Source organism: Ricinus communis, chromosome 10 (assembly GCF_019578655.1).
Source record: "Ricinus communis isolate WT05 ecotype wild-type chromosome 10, ASM1957865v1, whole genome shotgun sequence".
Classification (NCBI taxonomy): Eukaryota; Viridiplantae; Streptophyta; class Magnoliopsida; order Malpighiales; family Euphorbiaceae; genus Ricinus; species Ricinus communis.
In genome coordinates this window covers 21,127,265-21,140,827 of record NC_063265.1, presented here as the reverse complement: position 1 = coordinate 21,140,827, position 13,563 = coordinate 21,127,265, and the positions used below count along the sequence as shown (strand labels likewise).

The following is a 13,563-nucleotide window of genomic DNA, read 5'->3' as shown; positions in this document are numbered from 1 at the left end:
AGGCTATATACTGTAGAGCTTATGCTTCTCCTTTAAAAAATATTTTATGTACCCAAGGTAACAGAATTGCTCTGCAAGCAGTACATCAAAAGCAGCCAAAAAGAAAAATAACCCTAATTTCTATGTCTGTTGGAAATCCTTAATACAACAAGTTAACAACCATTTATTTGAGTAATGAAAAATTACAAGTTGCGGTAAAAGTAGTAGAAAGGAAGCTAGGAAGGAAGCTGCATAATCCTTATGGGGAATGTTAGGCTAGAAGATAATGGGTTAATAATGCTAGGAAGGAAGCTGCATAATCCTTACTACTGATGAGTCCCCTATCTTTTCAAAAACAACTATTTGGTCATTAGGCTTGAGTAATCCCACAGATTTCCCATGATCTAGAGCAACTTTTAGTGTTGATACTTCACTTGAAGCACCTGAAGTTGCCTGCTCATAGAAAAGAAAACACAAGATTTATCAGCAAAAAGAAGAAAGAACTTGCTAGTAAGCTCAATCTTCAGTCGAGAATTTCTGAACAAGGATTGTTACAAAGGCTTACCACAAGGGGACTAGCCAAAATAGGGTAAACTCCTCTCACACCGAGCAATTGACGAGCCTGAACATGAGAATTCAATGATCACAAAACATGCTTACAAAAGAAACTGTAAGCTTAGCAGCAAAAAATGCAAGAAATCTCTGATGAGTTCTACCACCAAAATGGTAAAAAGAGCTTCATGTACCTCTGCTGAGCCAGTAAAACTCCATTTCAACGAATTCGATCTAAGACGAGGAATGACAACAGCAAACACAGGTACTGGTGGCCTATACTTTGCAATCAACCTAACAGTATGAATTTGAAAGAGTCAGCTGCTAATTTCCCATTTCTCATTTAGTTAGCCTCTATCAGATTACAAGAACTGTATAAGAAATGTAAAAGAGTACCTGGGTGCTGCGCCGGAGGATGTGAACACAACAATCAGTGGAGCCTTGACCTTAATAGCAGCACGTACCTTCAAGGAACATATTTATCATCAGCGAACGTTGCATAGTAATAGAAAGGAGTTTGAGAACTACTCAGTTTTCATATGATTATGATAGAAAGATACCGCTGATGAAGCGACAGATTCAGCATGAGACATAGGCTCTCCAACATGCCTGCTGATTCTCTTAAAGTGAAAAGAATGATTGCACACGATTTCAGCCTATAGTATACAAATAATAAAAACACCTGAGTACATAGTAGTTAGATAAATTAGGAATTAGTATATAATGACCTCAAACAACATTCAGACTTCAATGTTAACGGCCAAGGCTAACACTAACTGGTATTGATCAGGAAGTGACTAGGCTGCACTTGATCTTTGAAAACTGAAAGTGTGTTATATAACAAACTGTGATGCTTTTACAAGTTTGAATTGAAAATTCCAGTTTGCAATTTGTAGCTGCCAACTATCAAAGTGCCAACTTCAATCAATGACCCAAATCTGTGCGTAGGACCAAAACAGAAGCACCAAACAGGAACTTCCTGGAATTAACAGAAACAAGTAATCTTTTGGATTTCTTCATTTCCTTGACAATTCACCATTCTGAATATTTCTAAACTATAGCAAGAACATGTAGTTTTATATACAAGTTCAATTACTTCAAGAACATTTGCAGTCATAGAAATGACTGCTGTGTTTCTTTCCTGCTGCCTTTCTACTAATTTGACCTCCATTTCCACTATTTCGGGCTTCCAAACATATATGATATTTTACATGAATGTATAATGATTTGCTGATAAAGAGCTCCTGTACTCACCTCCGCACAAATTCTTCCCACAGTTCTTATTGTGTCAATTGGATATAGACCTCTAAGTGTCTCAGCACCCAATAATATACCATCAGCACCTAAGTAATTATGCAGGAGACAAATTATAATAATAACAACAGCATTGAGTGGCCAAGAAATTAAGAGAGCTATATTAAACTTGTCAACTTCCATACCATCGAGAACAGCATTGGCAACATCAGTTGCTTCTGCACGAGTTGGTCGTAGATTTGCAGTCATGCTATCGACTACTCGAGATATTATGACAGGTTTCCCTGCCATGTTACACTTGTACACAGCAGATTTCTGGAACAAAAAAACCTGAAGTAGAGAGATCACAAAAATTACTCGGATAAAAAAATCTTCTCATGGTTTTGACATTTACTTGACTTTCAGATAATAGAGAAAACATAAGACATAAAGATAGTAGAGAAGTGCAGTTTGGAGAACAAGATATCCTCCTAATCCTTCTCAAGAAAGCCAGTTAAGTAGGTCTCTTCAATCATATAATGATTTCGACTGCAATATACAATTAGGCCAAAATAAAGAAGCTTTAGAAACTGAGTTCTTAGAAAAGAGATTTTGTCATCTTGAATTCATGGTCCAGTTAATAAAAGCTTAATCTGCATTAAGTTGTTAAGAAAATAGATGTTGGTTCTAGGAAGGGAACATTCTGACTAATCATTGTTACAGAATAGGATAGAAGTAAATTATTCCTTAATTATGGGGATTGTATATACTTAATTAGGATTCTTATTTTTCTTCCTAGTCAGAAATTCTTTTCCTCTCCGAACTGTTACATGGTATCAGAGCATAACTCCTCAGAATTCTTTTTCATCTTCTTCTTTGCTACCCAGTGGCCTTCTTTCTCGGCTGCCTAGTGAGTGGCTGCTGTGCTTCCTCAGATCACCCTTGAACGTGATCATCTGGCATCAAAGCCGGCACCAAGAGCAGTACCACCTGCCGACAGGCGATCCCCTGAAGTCCGGCCACCAGACGACCGACGCGTGAGCCTCACGCACCGATTCAGTTTTCTGTCTTCGCGTGGGACTCCAGCTTCTTCTCCGGTCAAGCTCTCCAGCGTCGCCCCTTCTCATCCAATCCTCCGGTGTTCTACACGCCTTATTAACCAGTTTCTTGTGTCCCATTTTTTTTGGTCTCTGTCACTGAAATTCCAGTAGATATTGCAGCACATATTTGGATTTGGGAGTTCCAAATTGATATTTGGAATTTTATGGGTCTGTTACTATGACTGAAGAGCAAAAGAACCTACTTGTTACGGATGTCATTCCTGTAACGTTCAAGATTACCGACCATAAATTAACCGGTTCTAATTTCCTAGATTGGTACAAGACTATTAGAATTTATTTACGCAGTATTTCTAAAGATAATCACTTGGTAGAGAATCCACCGACAGATAACACTCGTAAAGAGTGGCTTAGAAATGATGCCCGCCTGTTCCCAAGTATCAAGAATTCTATTGAAACAGAAATAATTAGTTTGATCAATCATTATAAATATGTCAAAGAATTGATGGAGTATTTAGAATTTGTGTATTCTGGGAAACGAAATCTCTCATATATTTATCAGGTTTGTAAGGAATTTTGTCGTGCTGAACAAAAAGAGCAATCACTGCATAAGGGCCTATGAAGGATTAAATGACTTGTTACCCTTCAGTACTGATGTTAAGGTGCAACAGACTCAACGTGAGCAGATGGCAGTTATGAATTTTTTAGCAGTTCTTAATTCCCAGTATGAGGTTGCCAAATCCTATATTCTTTCCAGGGCTGAGGTTTCCTCTCTGCATGAAGCCTTTACCATAGTTCTTCACACACATACTAGTGCCCTTGTTCCCTCCAGTGCTTTTGTTAGTCATACCAGTGGGCCTGAGAATGGAAAGTCAAATTCTAGAAATAATAACAGAGGAAGAGGTACAGGCAATCGAGAGAGTAGGAATTAAGATGCAGGGATAGGTTGCCGAAATCAGGATGTAAGAAAAGTCGAATGTTATTACTGTCATGAGAAGGGTCACACTAAACGCACGTGCCGTAAGCTGCTAAATAAATCTAGGACTTCTTCCTCTGCTCATGTTGCAACTTCTCCTAACCCAACCTCTGAACAGACTATTACAGTTTCTGCAGTAGAGTTGCTAAGTTTACTCAGTCCCAAGAAGCATTGAAGAACTCAACCTAGTCTATTACGGCTATCGCCAATTCAGATAAATCAAACACGTGTCTCCTTTTTTTCTCCTCCCAATGAGTGATTGATTATGATGCCATGGAACACATACAAGTAATTCTAGTATCTTCTCCGCTTTTTAATCACACACTTTTCCTTGTACTGTTATTCTAGCTGATGGCTCTGCCGCTTCAGTTCTTGGTTCTGGCATTGTTCACCTAACTCCATTAGTTTTGTTATCTACTTTACTAAATTTATTATAATTTCTTTCAATTTGATATCCGTGGCAAATTTACTCGTATCCTCAATTGTTGTATCTCATTATTCTTTTATTACTATGTATTTGAGGATCTTATGACAAAGTAAATTATGGGTAGAGGATATGAATTAAGTGGTCTTTACTGTCTTGATAGCAAGGTACCCAAGTTTGTTGCTTGCTCCAGTGTCTTGTAGCATTTTGAAGCACATTGTCAGTTGAGATATTCATAATGTCCCATCTTTGTCTCTTTTGAAGAAGTTGTGCCCTCAATTTTACAATGCATCCTCTTTAAAATATTGTCGTTTTTTATTAGTTTCTCGAAACTATAAATGAATTAGCTTTCCATTTGAGATAATTCATTCAGATTTTTGGATTTCGTATCTTTTTTTTTTTAATACTTGTTTTAAATATTTTATGACTTTTGTGAATGATTTTTCTAGAATAACTTGATTTTATTTAATGAAAAATTATTTTTTAAATTTTTCATATTTTAATGCATTTTATGCTGAAATTAAATCAAAGTTTAATATTTTTGTACATGTACTGAAAAGTGATAATGCCACAAATAATTTTCCATTTCTTTCCAAATATTTATGCTTCAGAATGACATCCTTAACTAATCCTCGTGTTGATACACTATCTCAAAATAGTGTAGCTAAAAAGAAAAAATAGACATCTTTTTAAAATAGTTAGAACTCTCCTATTCTAAATGCATGTCCCAAAACCATTTTGGACTGATATGGTCTCTACATGTTTTTTATATTAATTGCATGCCATCTTATATTCCACGTGGTGAGACCCCTGATAATGTGCTTTTTCCTAATAATATGTGTTTCTCATTGAACTTAGAATTCTTTGCAATACATGCTTTGTCTATGATGTTCGTCCTCGGGTAACTAAATTAGATCTTAAGTCTTTAAAATACGTTTTTCTGGATTATTTTTGTTTGCGAAAAAGGTATCGGTGTTTCGTTCTAGTCTTAAAAGGTATCTTTTGTCAGCTGATATTCTTTTTTAGAACATCTCCCCTTCTTTTCTACTTTTGCACTTATTACTAAAGGGGAGCACGATGACCTACTAGTTTATGAGATCACATGTCAATCCACTAATACGACTCCTACACCACCATAACCTCCAACCTCGCTCCCCACCACCACCCTTGCCAAAACCACCTCTTCACCAGGACTATTCCAGACGACGAGATTCATCTGATCCATGTCCAACATTGGTTTCATTCATCAAATCTAGAGATCACTGATCTTGATTTACTAATTGCCCTTCATAAAGGTGCTTATAAATGCAATTATCATATTTCCTCTTTTGTTTCGTATGATCACTTGCCTTCTTTTTCTTGTCCTTTCATTGCATCTCTTAATTCTGTCTGTACTCTTAAGATTGTTACTGAAGCCTAATTATCTCATACTAGATGGCATTTATCTATAATACAAGAGATGAATGCTTTATATGCTAATGGTACTTCAAATTTAGTGAGCTTTCCTGCAAGATAAAAGGATGTTGGATGTAAATGGGTATTTGCAGTAAAGTTCAATTTTGATAGATTAGTAGCACGTCTAAAAACTCATCTTATTGTTAAAGGTTATGCTCACACTTATGATGTGGACTACTTAGATACTTTCACCCTTGTTGCCAAATCTCAGTTTGTTTATTCATTTCTATGGAAGCTACTCATGATTGGTCTTTGCACCAGTTAGATATCAAGAATGCTTTTCTTATAGGGTGATTTTGTGAAAGAGGTGTATATAGAGCGACCACTTGGGTTTGTTGCTCAGGGGGTTGTGGGAAGATTTTTCATCTTCATAGATCCTTATATGGATTGAAACAGAGCCCTCAGGCCTGGTTTAGAAAATTTAATTAGCTAGTTGAACAATTTGGCATGCATAAGAGCAAGTATGATCACTCAGTTTTCTATAGACAATCTGCATTGCCATTATTCTTCTTGTTTGTGTACATAGATGATGTTGTAATTACTATTAGTGATACAATGATAATCTTATCTTTAAAATCATTTGTTTACCGTTAGTTTCAAACAAAAGATTTAGGGGTGGTGAAGTACTTTTTGGGAATTAAGGTAATAAGAAGCAATAAGTGCATTTTCCTGTCTCAGAGGAAGTGTGTGCTAGACTTGTTAACTAAGAATGGAAAGTTAAGGGCCAAACACGAAGTGAGTCAATGCTTCCTAATCTTCAACTTACAACAAATGAAGACTTATTTGAAGATCCTGAGAAATATAGGAGATTGGTTGGCAAATTGAACTATTTGATTGTAACTCGCCTAAATATTGCTTACTCTATTAGTGTTGTAAGCCATTTCATGTCTACTCCACAGTTAGTCATTAGACAGCTTTGGAACAAATCTTATGTTACTTAAAGGACGCTCTTAGACGAGGAATACTGCATAAAAATCCTGGAAACACTAATATTTAATATTTTCCGTACGCAGAGTGGGCATGTTCTAAGATTAATTGGAGATCAACTACTGGCCATTGCATATTTATAAGAGGAAATTTGATTTCTTAGAAGAGTAGAAGTAGAATGTCGTGTCCATATCTAGTATAAAATCAAAATATAGAATTATAGCGCAATCCGTGGGTGAGATAATATAGATATATCATTTAGACCTGGCTTGGACATTGACCCAAATAATGCAAAAGTCAAGGGTCAGAGGTCCAACTGGGGTTGAGCCGGTAACTAAAAATATATGTATAAATATTTATATATGATGCTGCATAAAGGTATGTATTGTTTAAAGACACTTTAGACAATATAATTTTTAATATTACCTAATAATTAAATCTAATAAAATATAATATTTAACAAATATTAATATCCATTTCCCATAGAAAAATTTCAATCACAAACTTAGTTATTAAAAGATACTCAAGTAAGTGATCACAAACTCCTTTTACTTATAATTTTAATCTTTGCATAAATTGTATATTAATATTACTAGCTTTGGCTAAATTTTTAATCTTTTCGACTCAAAAATTTAGTCAATATTTCTCAATACATTAATTGATTGAAGAGAAGATAATAAATTTTTTTGAAATGCAAAATTTAGAAATTGAATAAAGAAAAAGCTAATACAAGATATAATTAGGGTTTTTTTAGTGTTTATATGTCTTGTCAAAACGACACTATTTGATTAATAAAAGTATATTGTGTTAATTAATTTTTTTTTAAATCAAATTCACCAAACTCGTGTGACCTATGACTAGGTCGTCGGGTCATCGGTCTACTCAATTGGGTCGGCAGGTTTTTGGCAGGTTTATTTAAAATGGGTTATATAGGTTGTTCAACTCGGACATAGTGCCAGTTCTCGGTTCAACCGGCTGGGCTGGGCCAAGTCTGACACCCATGGATATATCAACTATTGACTAAATTGGATTCAAGATTCAATTCCAGCAAAATTGTGGTGTGATAATTAAGTTGCTCTTCGTATCACTTCGAATCTTGTGTTTCATGAACGTTAAGCATATTTAGATTGACCGCCTTTTCATTTTTAAAGAGATGCAGCAAAATATGATCTCTACAGGGCACATGAAAGCTAGAGAACAACTAGAAGATATCTTTATGAAAGCTCTCAATGGAGCACGTGTCAACTACATTTGTAACAAGCTAGGCATCATTGAAATTTATGCATAAGCTTGAGGAGGAGAGTTACATAATAGAATAGAAGTAAATAATTCCTTAATTATAGGGATTATATATACTTAATTAGGATTCTTAATTTTCTTCCTAACTTAGATTCTTTCTAATCTAGACTGTGCCAACTTATATATATATTATAGGTGTAACTTCGCATCAATAAAACATCAAAAAAAATTATTCTTTCTTTATTATCTTGAAATGATCTAGTTAATAAAAGCTTAATCTGTATTAATGCGGGATAATAATATAAATGGTTACTGAACTTTGCATTTAGTTTCATTTTAATCACAAAATTTTAATTTATTTCATTTCAGTCATCCAACTTTAATTTTGTTTCAATTTAGTCACTTCGCAAACAAAAGATCAAACATGTGGTAAAAATAACATCAGAAATTTTTATTCTCTCTTATCATCTTGAAATGATCTAGTTAATAAAAGCTTAATCTGTATTAATGCGGGATAATAATATAAATGGTCACTGAACTTTGCATTTAGTTTCATTTTAGGCACAAAACTTTAATTTGTTTCATTTCAGTTATCCAACTTTAATCTTGTTTCAATTTAGTCACTTTGCAAATAAAAAATCAACATGTAGTAAAAATAATTAAGAAAAAAAAATATGACCTGTCAATTTTTTATTGGTAAGGTGACTAAATTGCAACCAAAATCAAAATTGAATGATTGAAATGAAACAAATTAAAATTTTATAACTAAAATGAAACTAAATATAAAATTTAGTCATCATTTATGTTATTATCCCGTATTAACAGTGTGCATAGTAATGAAGAGAGAAGGGAAAGGGAAAGTAATTTAAAGGAAAGGAAAGGAGTTGAAGGAAAGAGAAGAAAAAATAATTATCCTATTGTGTTTGGTTACATAAATACAATCATTAAAAGGAATGAGGAATTATTATTTTTTATTACAATAATAGATATAAAAATGATAATTAATTAGATTTTAGTTTCTTTTTGTGAGGTGAAACTTCTTACACCCTAAATTGAAGTATAATTAATTTCAACGGTTTACATCCCAAACTCTTCTCCTCTTAAGAAATTTTATTAGCCAAACACGATTAGAACTAATTCTCCTAATATTTCCTTTTCTTCTTTTTACATTATTCTCAATCCATTCACAGTCTAAGTTGTTAAGAAAGTAGATGTCGGTTCTTGGAACATCCTGAGTAATCATCATTAGAATCCAGTTTTCTTTTTCAATTCTTTCAGTACAACTCTCATCTTCGTCCATTAAGTCATAACCAATGCTATCATTACTCACTAAACAAAACAATTCACAGTGGAAGATTATGCCAATGAAAATAAAGCACAAATGCTGACAAGATTTTCTGCAATTATGGAAAAAGTTACTAACCTTTTCTGGAGGAAGATCTATTCCTAAATTTCCACGTCCGAGGATAATGCCATCTGCTTCCTGAAGTATCTCATCAAAGTGCTTCAAACCCTGATGCCATATGCCACCAATTAAAGCATTACAGAAGAAACAACTACAAATAATAGTGACAAAAGTTATATATACAATAGCCATAAAATACCATTATACAATATGTGATTACTTCATTAGCTCACCTCCACAGTTTCAATTTTGGCAAATACTTGAGTTTCATGAAGACTATGTGTTTTAATGAAAGCTCTAAGCTGCAAAAAGAACAATTATGCATGATTAGCTTATCTTTCCATGAAATTAACAGAACAAACTATTTCGCAAAGAAACAACACTGTCTTTCTTTTCAACTACAGCAAACTTCTTGATGAGAAAGCAATGAGTCTCGGTTCAAACAGCAGTAACAACAAAAACAAAAATCCAGTGTGTAAAAATTATGGACTAACCTCTCTCACATCTTCAACATTGCGAGTATAAGATAGAGATATAATATCAACATTGTTACAAGAACCCCATTCTGAAATAACCTGTCATATCAAGAAATAAGGGACAAAGAAAAAGAATTCAGAAGGCAGGCCATGGCACTAAAGTAAAACCTCAGTCAAGCTTGGATGCATTACCCTTAACTGCTCTGACAAATGGATAGGTATAGAAGGCAGAGGAGAATAAAAGTTTGCCAGGAATTAAATGTACCTTTTTATCATTATCTGTTAAAGTTGGCAAACTGGAAAGAACTTGTGAAATATGCATTAATACAAATCCTGTAAGAGTGGCAGTGTTTTTTACAAGGCAAACGACATCTTTACCATTTGTCTCTAGAACCTGAATATCAAGCAAAGAAATTAGCAGATGAACCTGACCATCAGACATAGAGATTTAAACAAGCAGTGAGATGGTTTCAAATGGAATTTTCACCTCGAGCCATACAGAGGTGTTTTCACTTCCTGTGAAGAGATACTGTCCAAGAAAAACTGTGTCACCCTTCTTAAGAATCTGTAATTCAAAAAGAAAGTAATAAAAAAGAATAACTGGAAGCAAGAAAGAAATCAAGAAAATGAGACTAATGAATGATGCAAATGCTCTATGTTTGGATAGATGGCAGCCTCTACATATGCATATACATTTACCTTCAAGCTAATATGTCAACATACAGTACAGTAGAAATTGTAAAGATGAGGAAAACATCAACCTATTTCCTTCAAGTAGAAAACTTATTTCAGGAAAAAAAATGTTCCAAATAACATATTCCTGTCATCGAACATATACCTGCGAAAGTCCAGAAAAGTTAACAGGCAAGATCTCTGCGGATGGTTCTTTGGAAACATCTGAAGTAATTGTCACACGGTTATCAGCCTTTAGCTCAATTTGTTTCACAGTTTGGTTACATATTGGAAGTTCAGGGCCAACTGTGTCCACCATTACCTGAACAGGAATGATTGCAGAGAAAAGTTGCAAAAATTCAGTCCATGGCAATAATCATTCTGCTTCAGTAATCCCAGGATGAAAAATTGTCCAATTTGTAATTTAGTACATTTATCGACTTCAATTACAGGTAGAGAACGTTAAGGTCAGAAATGTGTAATCTTCTACTTACAGCACATAGTTTCTTAGCATTTCTCATAGCTTGCCTTAAATTGTTGAGAGTTTCTTGGTGATAGTCCACATCCAACCATGAAAAGTCAAACCGTGCAACTGATAGCATAGAAGGGAAAAGGGAAAAACCATTGACCATAGTGTAAGATTTTGAGCGAAATTAGGAAAATGAATAATGGAAAAGCACAACAATCACCTGACATTCCTGCATTAAGACAAGCCTCAATGGTTTCAACAGAACGTGACTTGGGTCCAAGTGTTCCAACTATTTTGGTTAGTGAAGGTAAATAGCTCTGCATGTTCCAAAATAGCAGCATCTCAGGACAAGTATTCTTGTTCTCTATTAATCATTGATCAATAAGCATCATTCTGTGATCCAACCTAAGCGATGAACCAGGAGGGACAATAATGAAGGCGAAGTTTTGTTAGTAGTTTAAGTAGTTTGCATTAGATCCTTGGAGGGTTGTTTGAATGGAAAGAATGATCATACTGCAAGCAGTTCATCTGTCTCTTAAGGTGCTTCTAAAAGATATGGAACTGTTGAATATGGCTACTATACATGAAGGTTCCATCCATCAATAGAAATGATGAAGCTTTGAAGCTTTCCTATATATAATTTTTGCTCTGAACATACTGCTATCCATCTGCAATTGCATTTTAAACTAATTCTAAAACTAAGATTTCCAAATGCCCCTTCAAACTAAAGTTTTCAGTTGCTTCATTAAGTAAAACTAAGAAGGATTTTCTTAGTGACAACTGCATTACTTCTTATTTTTCTGCATTTTCAATAGTATCAAAAGATATGGTGACTGAGATAGGAAGAAGAATCATTTATTGCTTCCCTTTGGAACGAAACCGACGATAAAAAAGCTTAATTACTGGAGTAAGATTACTTGAAGAAAAATTTAGTACCATAAAACTGAAAAATTGCTTGACATTTAGATCTGTGATGAGACAATTATTTGGCCTTTACTTAGTACATCTTAATATATTTAATAAAAGAAAGTAGTACATTTTGAATCATTAGTTTTTTAAATGAGATCAATTGCTTTAGCACATTGCTGGAGACAACTCTAATACCCATTAAGCCAATTTTAGTATCAATTGAGATAATACAATTTAATTTCGGGCCGTATTGAAATATGGCTACTAGATAGAGTAGTGGATAGAAAGCCTTTTACGTGTCTTTTTTTTTTTTTTTTAAGGTATGGTTTTCTTCTTCTTTTTTTACACTAGTAATCAGTCTTACCTAACACTTGCATTTGTGTGTGTGTCGGAACATATGTATATATACATAGATAAACATGTATAAATAAGTGAGAATGTGGGCTCAGCACCATAAATTATGTATTGTAGTGGTGTCCTAGTTGATAATAATAACAAGTATATGTGCACATTAGTGTATTATTTGATAGAGTGGTGGAGAGAGAGAGAGAGAGAGAGAGAGAGATCTTACTGGTTTTGAGGGAGTTAGAATCGAGGAGAGCCTAAGAGGCTCTTCAACAACCATATGTCCTCCTTGCATTGTTTATATTAAGAGAGAGAGAGAGAGAGAGGATAGAGTGAGTGAATGCTGCATGCAAGACCTACTTATAGTGCAAGTGGTCAAGACTTGAGAATTAGGTGAGGTGGGGAGCCAACTAAAATTTCCAAAAAGGACCCCCCCATTCTTTTGCTGAAGAGGTCCCCTTTCTTTACCATTACTAGTTGATTAAGGGTTTCTTTTATTTTTAAACTTTTAGTACCTTTGTTGCCAATGTTTATTTTTGAGCTATATTGTTTCAAGAACATCACTTTTCCCACCATATTTTCAAACATTTATGGCTATAATTGGATGTTTATTCAAGGCATAACATGCTTCTCAGAATAAGAATAAACTCTAAGAATACTCTATTACTTCTAGCAATCAATAAACTATATCAATCGAATAATTTAACTAATATTTTCAATTGCTAGAATTAAAGAATTTTTCAGTTTAAATTTCATCAACACCATCTATCAATATCAATATTTTAAAAATTATTACTTTTATAACAAACATAAAAATAAACAGTTATTTCGTAGCTTCGATCCTATTAAACTTTCAATGAATTTCTTTTAGAAGAAGAACGAATTTATTGAAATTTAATTGGAGGCCTTGAATATAAATTAACCATTTATATTTTCTCTAACTAAAAATTTATACATAAGCTGTATGAGGATAGAGATACAAGGATATGTCCAATTTAGTAAATACAAAGCTCATGAATGGTCTATTCATCTGAAGAAAAAGCTGTCATGTGCCTCTAGTCATTTGTTGGGTAGTTATTAGATGGATAGCTATATCATAAATCATATAATTAGAGGGGACAAAATAAAAACAAAGGACAATGAATACACACTTAACAAATTGTTGGAAGATGGTCAGTGGGTCATGTTCCAGTAGCTCACTACCAACTATGCTTAATATGCACACTAAGGGGTCGTTTAGCATTAAATTTAAAAAAAAAAAAAAAAAAAAAAAAAAAAACCTTTGCCAACCTGAATTTTTATTTTATTTTACTTTTAAATTTTAATAATTATTTTTAAGAAAATCAAATAAATTAATATCCCAATCACACCCTAAAATTGCTCAGAGCTAACTTCTTGCTAAGTAACCTCATTTTTTGGTCCTTCCTGTAGACCTTTATAAAGA

At 33.8% G+C, this 13,563-nt stretch overlaps 1 protein-coding gene across 1 annotated transcript; it reads right to left on the bottom strand.

Annotated features, from left to right (window-relative positions):
* Positions 1 to 8: 8 nt before the first annotated feature.
* LOC8260411 (pyruvate kinase 1, cytosolic) lies at positions 9 to 12,475 on the bottom strand. Its single transcript, XM_002529115.3, has 16 exons — positions 12,346 to 12,475; positions 11,086 to 11,182; positions 10,891 to 10,988; positions 10,563 to 10,718; positions 10,212 to 10,289; positions 9,990 to 10,118; positions 9,743 to 9,823; positions 9,482 to 9,550; positions 9,267 to 9,356; positions 1,971 to 2,115; positions 1,786 to 1,874; positions 1,092 to 1,187; positions 928 to 995; positions 726 to 825; positions 545 to 601; positions 9 to 432 (listed from the first exon to the last, which is right to left on the bottom strand). Exons 1-16 carry the CDS (start codon positions 12,412 to 12,414, stop codon positions 280 to 282), a joined length of 1,575 nt encoding a protein of 524 aa, XP_002529161.2. The 5' UTR covers positions 12,415 to 12,475; the 3' UTR covers positions 9 to 279.
* Between the last annotated feature and the right edge of the window lie 1,088 nt (positions 12,476 to 13,563).